The sequence below is a fragment of the Hemiscyllium ocellatum genome, chromosome 26 (genome assembly GCF_020745735.1).
Source record: "Hemiscyllium ocellatum isolate sHemOce1 chromosome 26, sHemOce1.pat.X.cur, whole genome shotgun sequence".
In the NCBI taxonomy this organism is placed as follows: domain Eukaryota; kingdom Metazoa; phylum Chordata; class Chondrichthyes; order Orectolobiformes; family Hemiscylliidae; genus Hemiscyllium; species Hemiscyllium ocellatum.
Window position 1 is genome coordinate 8,371,904 of NC_083426.1, and position 22,293 is coordinate 8,394,196.

The following is a 22,293-nucleotide window of genomic DNA, read 5'->3' on the forward strand; positions in this document are numbered from 1 at the left end:
AAACTTTTTCTTTCAAACTTGTTCATCTCTCAACAATGTTCAGTCTTGAGCTGAAGCAGGGTAGTGAGGCTGACCTAATAGACTAGAATATCTGCTTTCCACTGCTACTGAATGCGGTGACGTACTGCAGAAAGCTTTTTAGTGTCCTGAGGATTGATTCCAATTCTAGTAAAGTTTAATGTCCATAGATTTACTTTTATATAGATGGAGGCTATTCAGCCCATTGTGTCCATGCCATTCATATTAGAAGAACTATCCACTCTTAGGAGACCACTTCCTTGCATTACCATGGAGTTCTGAAAATGTCGTCTTTTCAAGTGTATATTTGATTCCCTTTTGAAAGTCAGTATTTAATTTGTCTTTTTTGTCAGCACATTTCCAGGCCACAATCGTGTGCATGAAATAATTCTGATTCCCCTCATCCCCTGGATTTTCCTAACCTTTTTTCCTTGAGTCTGTTACCTCTGGTTATCACTAACTTTAAAACTGAGTAAATCGGAACTGTCAGTGAAACCATTTTCTCCTTAGTTATTATATTCTGTCAGTTAGATTTTGAGCACTCTCCAATACTTCCTACTCCTGAGGGCAATAATATATTGCTCTACTAATCTTCATGTGCTGGGTTAATGATGTGAAATATTCTTTTGGCTTTTCTGAAAAATAATTTAGACTGACTAAGTTTAGCCTGTACTTTAACTCATTTGATGGCTTCGCAAATTTGCACCTTTTTTTGAGTTGAGTCAGTTTCATAGTTGGACATGCTATTGTCCAGCTATGATTACTCTGTTTCAAGGTTAGTGATCAAATCTAGGCCTATTAGCTCTTTTACTTATGAGATTCCTGCTAATGCAGTCTGTAATTGAGCTGTGAACATGATAAGCTGTTGCCACAAAGCCTTAACTTTATCTTTCCGGCATTTGTAATGGCAAGGTGTTTTATTTATCTGAATTTGTAAAATATGAAACAACTTTAACTTCTACCTGCTTTGTTACCAAGGCAGATTTGTGAATTGTGCTTCTGTCTATCTTTGTTCTTACAATATTTCAGCTGATTTAAGAGGCATAGTTTAGTTTCACCCTCCTGGAGACTGTTTACAGAACAGTGCTGTATAGTGAATCTAGCTGCAGTCTCTTCTTTGTTTTTAACCTGAATTGCTTGTTTTGAATTCAGTGAAATTCGGTGTGTGTGTTGCCACCTTTTTGAAATGATTCCGATACTTAACCTGTGTATCAGACCATGTAGGTCCATGGTACTTAATGTTGTATTTAATCGTTTAATCAAATGCAAAATACCTAGGAGTTCAGGTAATAAGGCAAACAGGTGTTGTGAGCTAATTACACTTTTGAATACAATGAATTATTTTTATAGGGCCCTAAAGGTGCTGTTTTATTTGTTTGGTTTATTTTTGTGAAACTGATTTCTCAGAAGACGCGATTTTGAGGTCAGGGAAGCTACAAGATTGCTAGTTAATGATTTGATACCAGGTTTGTTAGTCATGGTATTCTGTTTAGATTTTGAAATTGATTTGGGCATTAACTGTCGATCTGCTTCTCCCATTTTGAACAATGTTAGTGGTAACTGGTTTTCACAATTATGATGTAAAAGGGAGGAAACACCATCTTTGAACAAACTTGATATTTGTTATCACAATATCAGTCTGCTATGATCCAAGTTTTGAAGTCAAACTGATCAAGCCACTTTGCCTCAACCTTTCTTTATAATACATTTTAAGTTGGTTCTTCAATATTTACCTTTGTTGGAAGAGAGGTTACATGTGTTTAACTGACAATTCAAGCCTTGCATTCTTAATTTCTTTGTATGTCAAGCTTATATAACAAAGTAATATTCCATTTTCCTGGGCACGATCTGTTCCATTTGTTCCTCCTTCATTAACATAAGAACTATCATTTTCCAGCCCCAATCAATTCTAAAGAAGTCACATTGGACTTGAAACATTAACAGTTTTTCTGCCCATGGATGCTGCCAGCCCTGCTGATCTCTTCCAGCAGTTTGTTTTTGTTCCTGATCTCCAACATTCACACTACTTTTTTTTATTTTGATCTTATTCTTTCATTGAAGACAAGAGATATGCAGCCCATGAAATATGTTTCATTGTTTTATTTTGCGAATTAGTCAACCTACACTGTACCTTTTTTATCATGACAAAATAATCTGTAATTTTAGTGTATGATGTTCTGAGTTTTATAAATAAAGTAAAAATTGACAAAAGCCAGATTTTCTGCTAAATCCATGCAATACCATTAGTAGTTGGGCCATAGTCAGCGTCTTCTCTAATTCTAGGCACTGCTATTTATGAAGATGGTGTAGTCTTGAAGTAACGAAATAAATTTATTGAAACAGTTCCCGGACTTCGAGTAAAATGTGTTCTCTTTGGAATGGAGAACTCTAAACAGACATGTTCAACATGAATTGTTTAAAATAAGCTGGTTATGATTGGCAAAAGGGTCAGATAGGACATGAGGGAAAAATTTTTTTTCCCTCTAATGCAAGGAATGGTTAGAATTTGGAGTTGACTGCCTGATGGCATGGTAAGTAAATATTCCATAGTAGCCTTCAAATGTGAATTAAATAGATACTTGAGGGAATGGATATGGGGAAGAAGTGTAACTCACTAATTTTTCTCCTGAAAGAGAGCACAGACGGGATGTGCTGAACAGTGACTGTTTTAAAAGTAAATCCTTGGCTGAATAGAAAAGGTTAGCCTTTATTGTCACTGACTGGGTATAGTGAAAAGTTTATACATCACCAATTACAGCACCAACTCTGAGACCAAAGTGCCTTGGCACACTTTTAATTTCACGGTCTTAGACAATAGAGAAATAAATGTCCAGCATTGCAGAAATAAAAGATCAATACAACAGACTGTGCTGGCTACCAAAGTCAGGAAAGGAGCCACGTAATTGCAAGTCTTTTTTTTTGTTAGGGTCCTTCAAAGCACTTTGCACCTCAAAAATCATTTATTACAACCACTATTCTCTGGGGGCAAGGTGAATAGCTAAAAAGCAGAAAATTCAATTTAATAAGAATGAAATGGGGTGTGAATTTCCTCAGTGTTCACCCAGTCTACCCCCATTCTTGCAGCAGGAATGCTGTGTACAGGCAATGGAAGAGACATTGCCTTGAAGACATTCTTTCACCACTCCCCCACCTGACATACAAAATTCCATAATTCTAGACTGTTACAATAGAAATAAGTCATTGGCCCATCGAGTCTGTATTGTACATTTATCTTCATCAAGGCAAATTCTTTCAGCACTGATTTTCTTTTATTGATATCACAGAATGCAGCAGCATAGAGGTTAACCAATGAGTGAAATTAACCAAAATGCTGTTTGTGAAAGCACTATTGGGGGTGCGCTGATCCAGGAAGGTCCCATGAATCTGGGTAGTCAGATGTTTGTCTTTCAATGTTGAGGAAAAGTTGTTGTCTTTGAATATTCCATCAGCTCCCTCTTGCTGTTTGAATACAGTTCCTGGACAATATGGTAGGCACCACATCACAAGCAGTTTTTACTACAAGTAAACTGAATCTCCTCTGAGGTTTTGGAAACCAAAACCGAAATTACTCATAAAGCTCGGCAGGCCTGGCAAAATCTGTGCAGAGAAATCAGAGTTCCTGTTTCAGGTCCAGTGATCCATCCTTCCTCTTCCTTTTTCTCAAATAATGAAAGGTTTGCATTTCAATTTTTTTTTTTTGCACGTTTTATTTTGTGATCCATAGTTGGACAAGCAGAATCGAGCCAAAATCACTGACCTGGGCTTCTGCAAACCCGAAGCTATGATGTCTGGGAGCATTGTGGGGACCCCTATACACATGGCACCTGAGCTGTTTTCAGGTATGTTATTTGATTGCTTCAATGAGGTTTCTAGACAGCTTCGCTAAGCTAATGGAGTTAGGAAAGCAGTGTAGGCTGTGCTAGCTCATTGGTTAGTACCTGCTTTAAGGCTTGTAGCTTCAGCACTGTTGCAATAGCTTCACAAAACTGGCTATTCGAGGTCTTTATCTCACATCTGAGAAAGTTAAAGTGAAATGGCATTTCCATCTCAACCGTTATCCAGTGTGTATTAATGGTGGGTGAGCAAATTTGTTATTGTCTGATTCCCTCTCTTGACTGAAAATCCTACACATAAAGTCTTTCATGAGGTAGATACTAAAGAGCAGCCAGCACATGGTTTTGAGACATGTATGTGTAACACTAAGAACTGCTATTTATATAGCACCTTCCGATATAATAAAATGCCCCAAACCTCTTCTGGTGTTGATTGATTTTAAGGATTATTTCTGCCTTTTACTGCATTGGTGTTGAAGCTGTTGTTGTTTTTTCCCTTTGCTGTCCTTTGGATCTTGCCCTTTAAAGGCATTGAAATTTAAGTTTCTTTGAAAGATCGGGGAAGGTATGCAGTGGCTCCTAACTACTGGTGTCTCTTTTTTTGAGCAGTCAGACTTCTGATCCTTGTTTTAGCTACTCTTGACAGCATGGAACTGACTGTTCTGGTAAAGCTGCAATTCAGCTTCTGTTTTGATTGGGGTTCTAATTTTGACATCCTTTATTTTAAACCCTGTTAACCTTGCACTCTTTTTTGTACTGTAAACAATACTGAGCCACTGAAAATATCAAATTACTTTTCAAGCAATGTCATGCGGAATCTCCAGTGGCCGTGTGACAACAGCAAGTTGAACAGGTATTGCCTTTGACATTTAGCCATCAGTTCAATTCTAGACCAGACAGAGCTGCTTTCAGACATGTGTATGCGTCCACAGTTACCATCTTACACATAGCTATTTCAGTGTAACTTGAATGAATTTGGCACCAAGGGATCCATGTTGTCACAGTCACTTTTTTGTTGATGTTGACCTACCTGAAAGAACAGGAGACTACTATTCAGCCCCTCCACTTTCTGCCTTTCATTTAGATCACTCTTCGTCTTCAACTCCAGTTACATGCCTTTACTACTTATTTCTTGATATCCTCCTCTTACAATCGCTTTGATATGAAGCAAGGTCCAAGACAGTCCATATTGACCCTGCTGTTTGCTCTCTATCATTACCAGAGTCTAGATTAGAGTGGTGTTGGAAAAGCACAGCAGTTCAGGCAGCATCTGAGGAGCAGGAAAATCAACACTGTATTCCTGATGAAGCGCTTTTGCCGGAAACGTCGATTTTCCTGCTCCTCGGATGCTGCCTGAACTGCTGTGCTTTTCCAGCACCACTCTAATCTAGACTCTGGTTTCCAGCATCTGCAGTCATTGTTTTTACCTCTATAATTACTACCCATTGGGAAGTAGTCAGGAGAAATCAGAGGCTTTTTTTCGTGTTGTTACAAATCGCTGGCTGTCTTTAAGAATCAGTGTGTGGAGGGAGGATGAGGAATAGTTGACTGGTATTACGTGTCGAATTGAATCTATGGCTGAATTATAATTCCTCCACAAGGCACTTACTTGGCTTATTCTCTAACTTTAAAAGTTTAGTTGCTTATACTATTTTTCTATTCTTTTTCACCATTTCCAACCCCTATGATCCTTTAGGCAAGTATGATAATTCTGTGGACGTGTATGCATTTGGAATCCTTTTCTGGTATCTCTGCACTGGCACAATTAAACTCCCAGAGGCGTTTGAAAAATGTTCAAGCAAAGACCAGCTGTGGAACAATGTGAAGAAAGGTATTTGTTGTTATACTTTCCTCAATGGATGAAACTGGGGATTGTTTCAACAAGATTGCACGTAAATTGATTCTTTAAACTTTCCTCAATTTGCTAATGGACTTCATGGGAAAATAACTCAGCAAAAATTGACATGAACTGTGAACAGGCAACCAAAAATTTGTTGGAAGTAAATTTTGAAATGAGGTCTTCAAGGAAGAGAGCAATGCAGAGATTTAAGATGAGAATTCCAGAGATTGGAGTCTAGGCATGATGATGGGTTGGAGAAAATTGGCAATGACACAAAAGCAATATTTGATCCATGTCCTTAATCACAATTCCACTGAAGAAAATTTCCAGGAAAGGCATTTGTCATGTGGGACTTTGGAGAATGACCTTGCCTACCTTTGCAGTAATTTTATTGTGTCCCCAGTCCTGTCAGGTGGTCAAAATTGCCAGGAAGTCAGACTGGGTCAACTATTCCCCCATATGATGATTTCATTTATTCTGCCTGATAATTGTGAATTCATTCTGGATTAGAGGTGCTGGAAAAGCACAGCAGTTCAGGCAGCATCTGAGGAGCAGTAAAATCGACGTTTCGGGCAAAAGCCCTTCAGGAATACAGGCAGAATGCCTGAAGGGTGGAGAGATAAATGAGAGGAGGGTGGGGAGTAAGTAGCATAGCGTACAATGGGTGAGTGGGGGAGAGAATGAAGGTGATAGGTCAGGGGGGAGGGTGGAGTGGATAGGTGGAAAAGAAGATAGGCAGGTAGGACAAGTCATGCGGACAGTGCTGAGCTGGAAGTTTGGAACTAGGGTGAGGTGGGGGAAGGGGAAATGAGGAAACTGTTGAAGTCCACATTGATGCCCTGGGGTTGAAGTGTGCTGAGGCAGAAGATGAGGCGTTTTTCCTCCAGGCATCGGGTGGTGAGGGAGCGGCAGTGAAGGAGGCCCAGGACCTCCATGTCCTTGGCAGAGTGGGAGGGGGAGTTGAAATGTTGGGCCACGGGGCGGTGTGGTTGATTTGGTGCGGGTGTCCCAGAGATATTCCCTAAAGCGCTCTGCTAGGAGACGCCCAGTCTCCCCAATGTAGAGGAGACTGCATCGGGAGCAACGGATACAACAAATAATATTGGTGGATGTGCAAGTAAAACTTTGGATGTGGAAGGCACCTTTCGGGCCTTGGATTAGAGGTGAGGGAGGAGGTGTGGGCGCAGGTTTTGCAATTCCTACGGTAGCAGGGGAAGGTGCCAGGACGGGAGGGTGGGTTGTAGGGAGGGGCGTGGACCTGACCAGGTAGTCACAGAGGGAACAGACTTTGTGGAAGGCGGAAAGGGGTGGGGAGGGAAATATATCCCCGGTGGTGTGGTCCGTTTGGAGGTGGCGGAAATGTCGGCGGATGATTTGGTTTATGCGAAGGTGGTAGGGTGGAAGGAGAGCACCAAGGGTGTTCTGTCCTTGTTACAGTTGGAGGGGATGAGGTCTGAGGGCGGAGGTGCAGGATGTGGACAAGATGCGTTGGAGGGCATCTTTAGCCACGTGGCAAGGGAAATTGCGGTCTCTGAAGAAGGAGGCCATCTGGTGTGTTCTGTGGTGGAACTGGTCCTCCTGGGAGCAGATATGGCGGATGCGGAGGAATTGGGAATACGGGATAGCATTTCTGCAGGAGGTAGGGTGGGCAGAGGTGTCATCCAGGTAGCTGTGGGAGTCGGTGGGTTTGTAAAAACATGTCAGTGTCAAGTCGGTCGTCATTAATGGAGATGGAGGGGTCCAGGAAGGGGAGGGAGGTGTCGGTGATAGTCCAGGTAAATTTAAGGTCAGGCCACCTCCAAACAGACCCTACTACCAGGGATATATTTCCCTCCTCACCTCTTTCCGCCTTCCGCAAAGACCGTTTCCTCTGTGACTACCTGGTCAGGTCCATGCCCCCCAACAACCCACCCTCCTGTCCTGGCACCTTCCCCTACCACTGCAGGAATTGCAAAACCTGTGCCCACACCACCTCCCTCACCTCCATCCAGGGCCCGAAAGGAGCCTTCCACATCCATCAAAGTTTTACCTGCACATCCACCAATATCATTTATTGTATCTGTTGTTCCCGATGCGGTCTCTTCTATATTGGGGAGACTGGACGCTGCCTCGCAGAGGGAACATCTCTGGGGCACCCGCACAAATCAACACACCACCCTGTGGCCCAACATTTCAACTCCCCCTCCCACTCTGCCGACAACATGGAGGTCGTGGGCCTCCTTCACTGCGTCTCCCTCATCACCCGACGCCTGGAGGAAGAACGCCTCATCTTCGGCCTCGGAACACTTCAACCCCAGGACATCAATGTGGACTTCAACAGTTTCCTCATTTCTCCTTCGCCCCCCCCCCACCTCACCCCAGTTCCAAACTTCCAGCTCAGCACTGTCCCCATGACTTGTCCTACCTGCCTATTGTCTTTTCCACCTATCCACTCCACCCTCCTCCCTGACCTATCACCTTCATCCCCTCCACCACTCACCTATTGTACTCTATGCTACTTTCTCCCCACCCCCACCCTCCTCTAGCTTATCTCTCCACCCTTCGCACTCTGCCTGTATTCCTGATGAAGTGCTTTTGCCCTAAACGTCGATTTTCCTGTTCCTCGGATGCTGCCTGAACTGCTGTGCTTCTCCAGCACCTCTAATCCAGAATCTGGTTTCCAGCATCTGCAGTCATTATTACCTAATTGTGAATTCATGCCCACTATGATAGAGATTTGAGTCCTCCTCTGCTGACTTCTAATAATTTTATCTTGACTTCCACCACAGTGTTTGAAATAAAAGTGGAATTGAGTTTTCTTTCATATTTTTATCCTCCCTGAGCATCGGATTTATTCTGCCAGTATCGTCAGTGAAGTCACTGATAATAGATTCTTATCTGTACTTCTATCTCTAATTGTTAGATTGAAGGTTTGAGGTCTGTCATTAGGCTGTGGGGAAATGCCTAGTGTTTAGGGTGTAGGTTTGCTCGCTGAGCTGTAGGTTTGATATCCAGATGTTTCATTACCTGGCTAGGTAACATCATCAGTGGCGACCTCCAATTGAAGCGAAGCTGTTGTCTCCTGCTTTCTATTTGTCTTTCTCCCGGATGGTGTTCCTGGGGTTTGTGGTGATGTCATTTCCTGTTCATTTTCTGGAGGGGTTGATAGATGGTACCTAGATCTTTGTTTGTTTATGGCGTTGTGGTTGGAGTGCCAGGCCCCTAGGAATTCTCTGGTATGTCTTTGCTTAGACTGTCCCAGGATAGATGTGTTGTCCCAGTCGAAATGGTGGGTTTTTTTCATCCGTGTGTAAGGCTATGAGGGAGAGAGGGTCATGTCTTTTTGTGGCTAGCTGGTGTTTGTGTATCCTGGTGGCTAACTTTCTTCCTGTTTGTCCTACATTAGTGTTTGTGGCAGTCCTTGCATGGAATTTTGTACAACCCATGGACAAAACCAACGTCATCTACAAAATTCCATGCAAGGACTGCTGCAAACACTAATGTAGGACAAACAGGAAGAAAGTTAGCCACCAGGATACACAAACACCAGCTAGCCACAAAAAGACATGACCCTCTCTCCCTCGTAGCCTTACACACGGATGAAAAAAACCCACCATTTCGACTGGGACAACACACATCTATCCTGGGACAGGCTAAGCAAAGGCATGCCAGAGAATTCCTAGAGGCCTGGCACTCCAACCACAGCGCCATAAACAAACAAACAGATCTAGATGCCATCTATCAACCCCCCCTCCAGAAAACGAACAGGAAATGACATCACCACAAACCCCAGGAATCCCATCCAGGAGAAAGACAAATAGAAAGCAGGAGACAACAGCTTCGCTTCACTTGGAGGTTGCCACTGATGTTACCTAGCCAGGTAATGAAACGTCTGGATATCAAACCTACAGCTCAGCGAGCAAACCTACCCCCTAAACCTCAACCTGAGCTTCACAAACCTTGCAAAAATGCCTAGTGAACTTCTACAGCATAAAGTTTGCTAAGGAGTTTAATTTTCTCTGCTTTGAATAATGTGAGATTGCCCTCCATAACTGTAATTCAGCACAGTGAGTAGAGTCACCATGTTTTTGCTCTGGTTTGCTGCTGTCTTTTTAAATACTGGAATGCACAGATAGCAATTGCAATAACTGAAGGACTAGGCCTTTCACATGGTCATATTACACAGACTAACAGAAGTACTTGGGTAAACTTTTATTGCAATACCAATACGATTACAGAATTTTTTTTTGAGAGAAGCACTAGCTTTAACCTCTATATTCTACACCTGCTAACAATAATCTGCTTCATGAGAAGACAAAGCATATATACACAGAACCGTTAGTGTACTGAAACCCTGTCAATCCTTCGAGAATACTATAAACAGTGATGAAACCATCTCCCAGATCCTTATGGATGAATGACCTTTTAACTGCATCTACTTAAGGAAGCATCAGTGTTCAGAACCGATGCCACAAACCAAGACATTGGGCATAGATGTTGTGAAGCCACATTCCCATATGTATCGTTTTATTCCCCAGTACTATCGGTCTGCATTCTTTTATTAATTTTCATTTATTCCTTCCTTCCTGTTCTGCTCTGATTATATCTTTTCAGCTGTGACATTTTTGCTGGCAGGGCAATCAGTCAAAATGAGTTGCAGTTTGTTTTATTCATTTGATGGTTTGAGAGCGTCACTGAGCCTGCATTTATTGCCCTCAAAGGTGGTGATGAACAGTTGTCTTGATCCACTGTGATTCATTTGGTATAGGTACACCCTCAGTTGGGAAACGTTCGAGCAATTGCAGGACTAATTGGCTATCATTTACAAAGTGTTAGTGCAGGTGAGTTAAGCTGAATGGGCCCCTTCGTGTAATGTAACTTGAATCTTTGGTTCTAGGTGCACGGCCAGAACGGCTTCCTACGTTTGACGAGGAATGTTGGCAGCTGATGGAGGCATGTTGGAATGGTGACCCGTCTCAGAGGCCCTTGCTAGGAATTGTTCAGCCCATTCTGCAAAGCATCATGGACAGACTCTGCAAAAGTCACTCCGGAACACACTGCAAAGATGGCTCAACGTGATGAGATTGGGGGAAAACCACGTGGATTTACAGGAACTCCCCACAGTGGGGAGAAGAAAAAGCAAAAGATGAACTCAGTTTATTGAGGCAGGGTTGTTTGCATTGAGCGCAGTATAAGTATTAACACTAGTTCAGCATTACTGTTTACCTTCTGCTATGCAGCAAGAAAGCAAAACTTGAGATTTTTTTATCCAGTGTCTTGGACTTGTAGGGGGTTGCAATAGGACAGTTTGTTGGGAATAATGCAAGGAACTCATTAGCATTTTTTTGCCAGACAGTATTTTTGAGCAAACCTTGCTTATGGTCCCCCCCAAGTTAGCACAGAATGTCATTAAAAGGTGTATGTACATAGGAATGTAACTGTTTTCTTATTACTCTCTTCTCTCGTTCTCTGCATTCCATTCTGATCCATGGAAGACTGCATGGATTGCAGCCAGTGGATAAATGTTCTTTTGCTAGGGAAGAAGGTGGAAAGGAACAGAAACATTTTGGTCAAAAATTAGCACCATGCACCATTCATTTTCTGTCAACAGCTTCCAATACTAAGCATGGTAGTATATGTTTATGCACGACTAGCACTTGTCCTCCTTTCTCTGTCCACAAATAGTGCCACTTTGCACTATTTTTATGTTCATATTTTTATCTTTGGAGCTCACAGCTGTTGGGAAATTATTCAGCGTTTCACAGTTTCTTTGAGTTTACTGCTGTGTGAATGGATTGGAGCTGGAAAATGGACATGGTTACTTGTCTGCACCAGCCTGTCCCTCTCCCAGAATCTCTCTTGAAGGTATTGGTCAGTAGTTTCTAGACATTGCTTGTGCTCAGTTGTTTTACACAAGAATTGTTGCTACCTCTCTTTACTTTAATTGCCCTAAAACAGCTCACTGGGATCTTTTTGCATTATAATCTTTAACAAAATATCAAAGAACAATATCACTACTGCACATAATCATTTAGTTGATTAAAACCTTGGAATTGGGGCTGCAAGGAAAACATTGATGCCTGAAAGGTGAAAGCAATTCAAATTTTTACTTTTAATCCTTCTAGCAACTTGTCAATGGTTATATTCAGCTACCACCCACGCATTTGTCATCCAATGGGCCTTTTAACTTCTGATCTAAAGTAGGTGTCATACCTGACTGAGAAGGAGAGAGAGGTTATGACAATCTTGACCTTTTCTCTCTAGCCATGAAATTAAAGCATTTGAATGCCGTTGGATTGAAGACCCTTCCCAACATTTAACACTATTGTACCTTCCATTACTCACCGCTCCATTTTTAAATTATTTATCAGATTTTGGCTATTCTGAAATGGTTGCCAGGTTATAAGAGCACATTGATTATAAGCAAACTTTGTATTGTTGCTAAGTGATAAGTGAGTTATGGTAAGGGATCTTACAAAGGAGATGGTGAATCAGTAGCCTTGTTTAACACTCCATTCTGTTTTCATGAAAAATTGGTATTTGGATTCAAGATTCTCCATCTTCTGGCTTTTATTTCTGGCCAAACTTATTTTCACCCTGATTGGTGATTATTTTGTGTTCTCATCTACTGTTTTTTATGCATGTGTATTTGTGTTATTTTTAAACTTGTGTAGAACTTTGTTTACTTCAGTGTATTTAGCCCTGTCAACATAAAGGGGCTTTGTTGAGATTTGCCCAGTGGAAATCTATTATCTTTATGAAGTTTGGTTCTTCGATGTTTCCTTTTTTGTATTAATGAAGGATGGCAGAATGCTTTTATCTGTGTATTCTGAAAAAATGATACATTTGTGTGGGTCTTAACATTAGTTATGTTAAAACTGAGTTTGTGCCAAAAGAGCCAATGAATAAGGTCTAAGTGACAAGAAATTACCACCAATGGGATCAAGTACATCCTTAAAACACAATCTGTAAATTTGCACTTTGACACCAGCACATCTAGCCAAGTTTTTTTTCTGAACTGAGCTTGCTAGATTCGACACTCCATCCTTCTACAGTCTACTTGAAAGTGATGTAACACTAACTTTATTTCAAAAAAAAATTCTAGTTGCATTAGAACGGACTCCTGTAGCAAAGTATTTGGTATTTTTGAATATTTTAGTTTTATGCTTTGGTGCAGAATACAGTTATTGAATTGTTGGTCTTTCGTTCACTGTCTGGGACAGTGTTTAGTTCTGTTTGAGGGAATGGTTCTTGAGTGTCAGCAATTGGTTTAAATGAAAGAATGAAGGCCCTAATCTGCAGGTCAGCTTGTCTAAAGAGCGACACATTTAGTACAGGAACAATTTGGCAAGACGTTTTAATGAGATGACTGGCCTTAACATCTTGAGACCTGTTATCTCCAAACCTGTTACATGAAATAGTGATAATATGGAATATAGTTAAGGTTTCTCAAGTGAGAATTATGAGGTAGGTGGAATTTTTCAGATCTAAGTATACCATAAGGACCGCTTCACCTGGGATATGTGAGAAAGGTACCCCTCATCACCAATGAGCCTTTTGTTCTTTCCTTCGATTGTTTTAACCAGTATTGCTTTTGAAACAAAAGCTTCATAAAAAAATCTTCTGAACAGTGCAGTAGAAAAATAATTTATTTAAATTGGGAGGAGATCAAAAGGCAAATAGCATCATTGAGTACTTGGCCCAATAATTCTAACTTTTAATGCCTAATTTGTGTTACTGTGAGAATGTAGGTGGAGTGATGGGTCCTAACATGGTATCATCTATTTGCTGATCTGTGCAGAGATCAATTACAAATCAGTTGTTTTCAGCCAACTTTTTTCCTGTTTCCAAATTTTACAGCACAAGTGACAGAAGCCTCAATCTGCAATATGTCTTTGGAGAAATCACAGCATTCTAAAAGAATACACTTGGACGAATGCTCCTTATCCCATTTAGTCCCAATGAATTTTGTAAACAAATTGGGCAGAAGGGATGAAAACTCCTGGGAATGCTTCAAATTTTGAATTTGTTTTTAAAAAGTGAAGAGGAAAGAGCTGCTAAACTGTGAGCACTTGCAAGTAGCCAAGTATTTAACTTAACCTTGCAGAAAACGTTTAATCCATCAAAACAGAGACCCAACTGGGAGAGTCTGTCTGTTCACACAACCTAAAGTTAGTTTCATTTGCGTTGTCTTAATCTTACCTAAATTTGGATTGCGATTCTGAATTTTCTTCCCTGAGGCTCTGTACTACCACAACCAATCACCCCTACCCCAGAGACTGTACTGACAGCAACAGTGGTATTTGATCTATTCTATCTGAATAAGATTTGTTTGGTTTTCAAACCAGCCCCATCTTAAAAGTAAATGGTTATAACCTGAAAGCAGTGAACCATTAGCCAGTTAACTTGCACATCGTCTTTTAATGTGCAACTTGTTTGTCAAGTTTTCAGATCCACTGCTGAGGGATTCTCAATAGTGCATGTATTTGAGTAAACAAATCTATTCTCTGCACCAGCCTCCCACACACACACATGCATGCGCACACACAGACACGTTCCAGGGAAAAACAGCAATCTGCTGTGTAAATTTTTTTTCATGTAAAAGGTAATCCTGGCCCTTGGTATGTCTGGATTTGTTCGGTTTCTTGGCAGGGAGATAATTGGTTTAAACACTGAGCTTTTGAGTGAAGGGATTGAAATGTAAGTCTTGGATGGTTGAGCTGGAGAGTCCAAAGAGGTGCCACGTACTATCTGTAACTGATTCATGTATGAACGCTGGGGAGAGAAATGGTCGGGTAATAGTTTGTCAAGTTGTTGCAATGATAAAGGTTAAATGCAGATAGCTATCTAGATGTATGAGGCAAGCTGATTATCCCACCAGTAACAAGGAGCTGCCTGTTTTTATATATTTAAAAAAAGCACAACAAGGTTTCTTATCAAATAAAATTAGGTAGTTGTTCCCTTTTATTTCCCTTCATTTCTTTTATTGGTAGTCGAAAGTGCAGGATTCGAAGGTAAACTATAGAAGACATAAATAGATTGTAACAACACTAATTCAGATCACTGAATCTTGATTATTCTAATACAGTGGTCCCAGTACACCAATTTTAAATTGAAACTTAAGTAAATCTCTCCTCCGTCACACAGTGACCTGCAAGCTGTCTGAGGTGATGGGTCAGTATTTCTTGGAAGAAGCCAACAGCTTTGTATAAACTGGGTTGCAAAAATATGGTGACAGGCATGTCTCCCTTTTATCGCACTTCAGCTGCAGATAGAGGCTTGTATATTTAATTTTAAAAAGAAAAAGAAAGCACATGGACTGTCAGCTGCATTGGGAACACCCATCCGCCCCCACCCACCGGCGTGGTTACTTGGTTCCTGCATCGAGCTGAAACCTGTTGTATAGCATTGAATCGCAGAGAGGGTGAGCTCCGCTCCGTCCAGTTTTACCTTTTGGAAAACTATGGGAAAACCAGTAGGCCTCTGGCTGCTGCAGTTTTAAAAAGATACGTCCTCCTGCCCACGTTTGACTCCTTTTGCAGGGTAAGACCAATTACACCTTGTTTTGTAAATTCCCACCTATCAAAAGGAGTCTGACTGTCTTTCCTTGGGTTCAAATTGCAGGCTAGATGGGGTGAGGGGCAGAAAACTGCCCACGTAAAGCAACTCTAAGTGAGATGTTCCTATCTATTTGCAGTGTTACCTAAACCATTTTTGGTTTTATTTCCTTTTTTAAGGCACTTCCACTCCATATTAAAACAGTGTTTTAAAAACTCCTAAGATGTATACTCTGTTTAACATTGTTGCACACAACCTTGCACCTTCTCTTTTCTCTCATTTCACTTCTCAGGTTTTCCAAATCCTTTCTCATTTCTCGATTTGGTGACATTTCACGATGTCTGTATGCCATAGAAGTTCACCAATGAGTGTGTTTCTGAGATATAACCAGCCACTCGATTTCTCATTCATTGCCCAGGCTGACTATACACTTGTGCACGTGGTTTCAATTCATGTGACACATCTGGATCCAAGCTGTAAATTAAATATGGTTTCTTAATATTTTTGCCCCTTGACATGTTAAACTGTATTTGTATAATGTATTCAGCAAAATCAAGCTATAGTCAAGTGTAATGTGTGAATATGGTACATGAGAAATATCGATAAAGGTTCATTAATCTTTTAATCAAAACTGTATTGTATAATTGACTAAATCACTGCACTTTACTTCTAATTTTGTAATAGCAATTAATCTAGAAAGCTTATTCCTTGTCCCTTGTAATTCTTTACATTTATGGGCTGTTTTTAGTCCAATTCCACATTAATTTACATTTTTTTGTGGAGAAATTGTCTTTTGGATTATTGTTAATAGTTTTGAGGGCCTAACTGGCATTTTGTTTGTTGGGTTAACTGTCAAATGTTCTCAACTTTAGTTCAGTTGTAAACAGTATGTGTCAATGACAGAATCATGAGAGGGAGGCCAATATATTGAGGTTGCAATAGCCAAATAATACTTAAAGGAAGTCCCTGTAGTGGTAGCTGTTACTCAGACCACTCTTGGTGCAGCAGATTCTGATAACAATAACAGGAAGGGCTTTTGTTAGGCCTCCAGCTAGGTGAATAAGGACAGTGTTCTGCTTGTACCTGTACGGTGCTGTTCTTACAGGAAAGGGCAGTAATGTTTTCAGCAGACTAGTATTGTTTTTTTTTAAATCTTCTCCCCTTCTATCCTATATTGCCTTCGACGTCAGTCAGGATGCCCTAAATTCCCAGGTGGTGGTCTGCTAATTGTTTTCCAATCACCCAATATAGCACTTGCTGAACCTTGCTGCCTTAGTTAAATCCTGGAGAAAGAATACTACGACCAAGAAGGGTGTTTTGTGTCTACTTGGATGTGAATTCCCTCCACCAGCCCTTCTCAACAAGGGGACTGGAGGATGAAACAACATCTCAGTATGTCATAATAAAGGTGAATCCTTTGGGGAAGATCTTTTATTGGTCAACTGCACAATTCATTAGCACAATCCTGCATCGAACAATTATGTTTACTTTTTTGTTGGTACATTCTGATACAGGTTTGTTTTGTTTTAATGTAAATGGTGACGAGACTTGGCATCATAATGGAGATTTTTAAAATACTAAATCTGCTTGGACTCTTCTGTATTGAAAAACAACTAGTTGGATGCATTCTTAATATTTTACCGTTGTGTATTCCTTATCTTTCTCCAGTTAAGCCATTGAGTAAAGTTAAAGTGTTTTTAAAAAAAAAATTACCTGGTTGTTAAAATGCCTGTGCTGTAAAATCCTGTTTTAAATGAAGAAAACTGAAAAAATATACAAAATACAAGGTGCTATAATAAAGATGAACATTAACCAACTCCTTAATCTTAATATCTCGAATTGCTTTTCTGTTTTTTTTTTCACCCTTCCACATTAAATGGGCTGGAAGAAGGTAGGTAAGAAGGTACGTTCCATTCACATGGGGCAAGTCAAGTCATTTGATTCTAACTTGGAATGTTACAGCACTGAAAGCACTGTCTTGACTCTGCAAGAAAACTCTTTACCCATAGCACTGAACATTTTCCCTTTCATTGTTTATCCAATTTGCTTTTGGAAGTTTCCAGAGAACCTGCTTCCATCATCGTTTCATGCACATCTGAGGGAGGCAAATAACCTTCCTTCCCAGCCCCTCCCCCTCCTTCCACTCCTCCCAGCTACCTACCAGATTCACTCCTCCCATTGACCAACCAGGTAGTATCCTCTGCCTGTCTTCACCTATCCCCACTTCACCACCCTGCCCCTGCCTCCCCCTTTATCTGCAGCTCCCCCACACCCAATCCCAACCCTGATGAAGGATTACACCTGAAACATCAACTTCTCCACCGACGGATGATGCCTGCCTTGCTGTGTTCTTCCAGTCACCTGATTGTCCACCAGCATTTCTGTCACTAGATTGCAGATCCCCTCAGCAGAAATTGATCTTCTCAGTTGCGCTCTGATGCGATTTCCTGTAATCGTCAATATGTATGTGCGTGTCCCATTACCAACGATTTGTCCATCTGCACTTTCATAAAGCAACAATGTGGTGACTTTGCCTGGTATTTGAGTAACACAATGACCATCTTTAACAGCAGAGAATCTAACCATCAATGCCATTACCCATCACTGAATTCCCTAGTCGATATCCTGGGGGTTATTATTGAGCAGAAACTGAATTGGACTCTTGGTGCTTCCTTTGGAACCAGGTAGACAAATGGTAACTCTTGACAGGAACACTTTATTGACCATGCTCCCATCTCCACAACTGCTGCTTGAGTTCTGCCCCTTTTGAGTCACATGGCCAGCTCTTAAAGGAGCAACACTCCAACTGTACATAATACTCCTCCCTTTGTTTTAAAGCTCCCATGGGTAAGCATACATACAACAGTTATCAAGATTATACAGGCATTGTAACCAACATGTGCAGAGTCAGGAACATTTACAAAAGCATGCTAACCATGGAGGAGTGACCACTTCCTCCTCTATAGATGATCTGGCTGTAGACTGCATCAACATGATTAGTTGCTTGAGAATGGCAGTTCCTAGAAGACCATCTTGTCATCTCAGGAGCCTTTCCTAGTGTGGCCTTCTAGAAACTCTTGTTGTTCTGCAGATGTGTCCCATTCTGGCTGTTGCTCTGTGACACTGCTGCTATCTCTCCTCCCTGGGTGTGGTCAGCCCTGCCTTGGATGACAAATGGCTCAGTCAACACCCTTACTCAGTAATCTGAAGGATAGTCCCCTCCCCCTGTTGGTGAGACATGGTGACCAGCCTGTCAGCAGGTCTCCTCCAGACTAGTTAATCCCCTGAATGTACTGTATAAGACAATGGCTCTATTGGAGCTGTCACTAGTGCTGGGATCCATTTTTCCTCGGACGTGTATGCTCCTCTTAGAGCATATTCCAATCTTCTGGCCATCTGTCCTTTTTTTGATTTCCCTGTACCATCTCCTCTGGTCTCTTCCAGCTTGCAGTAAGTCATATCTGGTTCTCGGCTAGCACTGAACATTAGGAGTGGTGGTGAACACTGGGTCGTCTCGTGGTGTACCAGTGCATGCTGGGAACTTGTTGCCTCCCTGTCCTTGTGAGGTCTTTAAGGCCTGATTCAAGGTTTGAACAGATCTCTAAGCTTGGCTATTTGTCAACCAGGTGATCTCCATTGTATAACTCCATGTGTTGGAGTGGGCATCCAAGACTGCAAGCAGCATCTGCCCCTCTACTGGTCTGGCTCAATTGTCACTAATCTGCTGCCACTATGATTGACGCCATTCCCATGAGTGAAGGGGCGATAATGGCAATACCTCCCTTACTAATGTGCAGGATTCAGTTGATCCCACTTTCTCCTCAGTTGGAAAATCCACATTCAGCTACGAAAATAATTCCTGGCTATTTCCTTTATTCACACTATGCTGGGGTGTCCATGATGCACTTGTTTCAATACCTTTCCTCTGAATGCTAGAGGGATAACTGCATACATTCCCCATATTTGCGACTACCTCCTGGACAGGTAAGGATGTAAATCTGGGCAGTGCCAGTGGGAGGTGGGGGGTGTGTGCAGTGGGATGGTGGATACAGTGTTGGGAGTGGATCAGGGTCTCGGAGGGAATGGTCCATCCCTCATCAGGATGGTCTCATGGCTCACTGCTGCTGCTTGGAGGAGGGTGGTGGGAGAGAATAGGCCTGAATTTCCACTATCCCCCGCCTGGTTGAGTTCATCCTCACTCTTAACTTCTCTTCCTTCGACTCCTCTCACTTTCTTTAGGTCAGAGGGTGGCCATGAGCCCCAGTTATACCTGTCTCTTGGTGGGACATGTGGAACCCCCATCCACAACACACTCCAGCATATCGATGATATCTGTGTTGCTTCCCTCTCTTGTCTGGAATTGAAAAAGTGTATCAATTCCGTTTCCAATTTCCACCCCACTCTCCACTTCAAGTACATCGCTGACTCGTCCCTGCCCTTCCTCCAACATCTGTTTCCATTTCTGGGATATGCTGGCCACCAATATCCATGACAAACCCACTGTTACCTTTGACTAAACATCCTCAGACCCTACTTCCTGCACACTATTCCATTTTCCCATACCTCTGGCTCCTTTTGCATCTGTTCTGATGATACCAACTTCAACAAGGGGCGGGGTCTTCACAATAACCATCTTCCTCAACTGAGGATTCCATAGCACCATGGTTGATAGTCAAGTGGCTTTTTGATGTATTTGAAATGGATGAGGAATAGTTTGTTTTTAAAATATTGCTTGATTTGTAAGCTTATGGAAAAGGAATAAAATGGTTTGTATAATTTAGTTTGTAACTACACATTCAATTTAGCCAGGAGATTATATGCTATTCGGTGCTCGGTTTATCTGAATTTTGAAAAAAATTTATTCATGGGCTGAGGGCATCACTGACTAGACTAGCGTTTTACACTGAATTCAATTTCTACCATCTGCTGTGACGGTATTGAAACCCAGGTTCCCAGGTGATTAGCTGGGTCGCTGGATTGATGCTGCCTAGCTTGCTGTGTTCTCCCAATCTCCTGCTTGACAATTTTAGGTTAACAGTTTAGTGAAAACACCATTAGGTCATCCCCCCTCCTTGTAAGTAAATAGATAATTAGCATTTTGAACACTTAACCACAACATTTAAAATTGATTCAAACGGACAGAGAATTTACAATCCAGCATAGAAAGCTTTAGGAAAAACACTCAATCTCATGAATAAGCAAATAGAATTACACATGTGAACCATCTGACAAGTGCATACTGGTGGGATCAGTCAAGAAACTGTGAAACTATCATTGTCACAGGAACCTGTCTTGTTCATTAATGCCATTTAGGGAAGGGTATGTATTGTCCTTACCTGGTTTGGCCGATAGCAATGTGCTTGGCTGGTCTTACTACTGAAGCCCATGTATGATTAAAAAGTGTTTTTCAAAATTATCCTGGCGTGAGCCTCTGCACGTTATACACTTACTACATGTCTTGCATCTCCAAGCTGTCAATCTCTAATTTTGCTGTCTTTGAATGTTCACTCTGATAACCGGGCTGCTATCATAGTCAAGATTAGTAAACTGGGGAATTAATCCAATTGGTCTTGGTGTTCCTGTTTCTCACCACTTTACCACATGATGGTGCTGTGAGGCTGGACAATGAAAATAGAGATATTTTGAATCCATATCAGAGAGGATGTGATGTGCCCCTGGAGGTGGGATTTGAACCTGGGCATCCTAGCTCAGAAGTAGGGGTTTACCACTTTACCATCAGAACAGAGTGTTTGTGTTATTTCTGCAAGAGTGTTGGTTCAGTGTGAAGGTACTCTCGAAAGAAACTTCACAGTCAGATTTTCCTACGCTGAAATGTTTTTAAAGTGCAGTCACTGTTGTAATGTAGGAAACATGGCTCCTAGCTTGCTCACAAGATAATGGCCTTGTTTGGTCGGCACAACATTGAGGGCCGCGGGGCCTATGCTGCGCTGTAACGTTCGATGTTCTAAGATTGAGAAATAAATACTAGCTAGGATTAGAAGCCAAAACTCCCCTACTCCAAGGTCAGAAATGGCACTAGTCATGATTTCAGCTGCTGGTATTACTGGATAATCCAATTGGTTACTGTGCTGGTTAGTCATGGGAGGTACTCATGTGGAGCTGCAATTATGGTCTTTAAGGAAAGAGCGTGAGCTTATTATACAAAAAGAAAACAAAAGCTAAACCTATTGACTTGGAGATGGAGCACATGGCTCTGGCAAGAGGAAATGATTCAAGAAGCATTTTGAGGTTTGAGTTCATCCACTGGTTAAATATGTGACTAAGATCAACAAGACCGGAGGTGAATGAAAGCAGAAACCTCTGCATTTATATAGCTATTGCTCAAAGTCTCATGTTATCCCTGGTTTACAGCCAGGCAAGTCCTTTTTGAAGAATAGTCATTGTTTGTATCGTGGTGGCTGAGGATAAAATAACAAGAGAAATATCCAGAATTTGGGCAAGAGACAAAAATAAAATGCAGCTGCTGGAATCCGACAGAGACAAACAGGAAGCTGGAAGAATACAACAAGCCAACCAGCATCAGGAGGTGGGAAAATCGATGTTTTGAGTACAATCCTCAGTTATATCTGAGGATGTGTGCATGAACTGTCCTGCTGTGCTATGGGAGTTTGTCTTTTAACAGCCCACCTACGAGGACAGATGGATCCTCCAACAGTGCAGCACTTTGCCAGTAGGGCTCTGGACTATCAGCCTGGATTTTGTTTCTTGAGCAAAGCTTGAACCCACAGTCTCTGACTCGGTGTTGATAGAATGCCGCAGTGAGACACCAGCTTCCTGCCTGCGATGCTGCTATGTTGCAAGGGCAGCATTTATGGACAGTGCCACCAGCTGTGCATGCACAGAAACAGAATACGGCACCGTGATGTCACTGCCCTATGAGTAAGCAATGGTTCCCAGTCTTAAAGATGGTGCTGCCCAGATAGTCACCAGGGAAGAGGAGAAATACTAACATTGACTCTCCTACTCCTCTGCTGCCTGACCACTTGTGTTTTTCCAACACCACTCTCACTCATTGAACAGTCATACACCAGTGTGTGCCCAGCA

General features: G+C 41.7%; 1 protein-coding gene across 6 annotated transcripts in view; it reads left to right on the forward strand.

The window, feature by feature from the left end:
* The window catches only part of dstyk (dual serine/threonine and tyrosine protein kinase), a 127,989-nt gene that overhangs the window by 98,588 nt on the left and 7,108 nt on the right, over window positions 1–22,293 (forward strand). For 4 of the 6 annotated variants that reach the window (XM_060845318.1, XM_060845319.1, XM_060845320.1 and 1 more), the window contains exons 11-13: window positions 3,743–3,857; window positions 5,548–5,682; window positions 10,568–17,044. In XM_060845318.1, coding sequence (XP_060701301.1) covers window positions 3,743–3,857; window positions 5,548–5,682; window positions 10,568–10,749 — 432 coding nt within the window. In that variant the 3' untranslated portion in view covers window positions 10,750–17,044. Of the gene's footprint in view, window positions 1–3,742; window positions 3,858–5,547; window positions 5,683–10,567; window positions 17,045–22,293 lie in introns of those variants that run through there. The other 2 variants (XR_009646107.1, XR_009646108.1) reach the window with 2 other exon arrangements.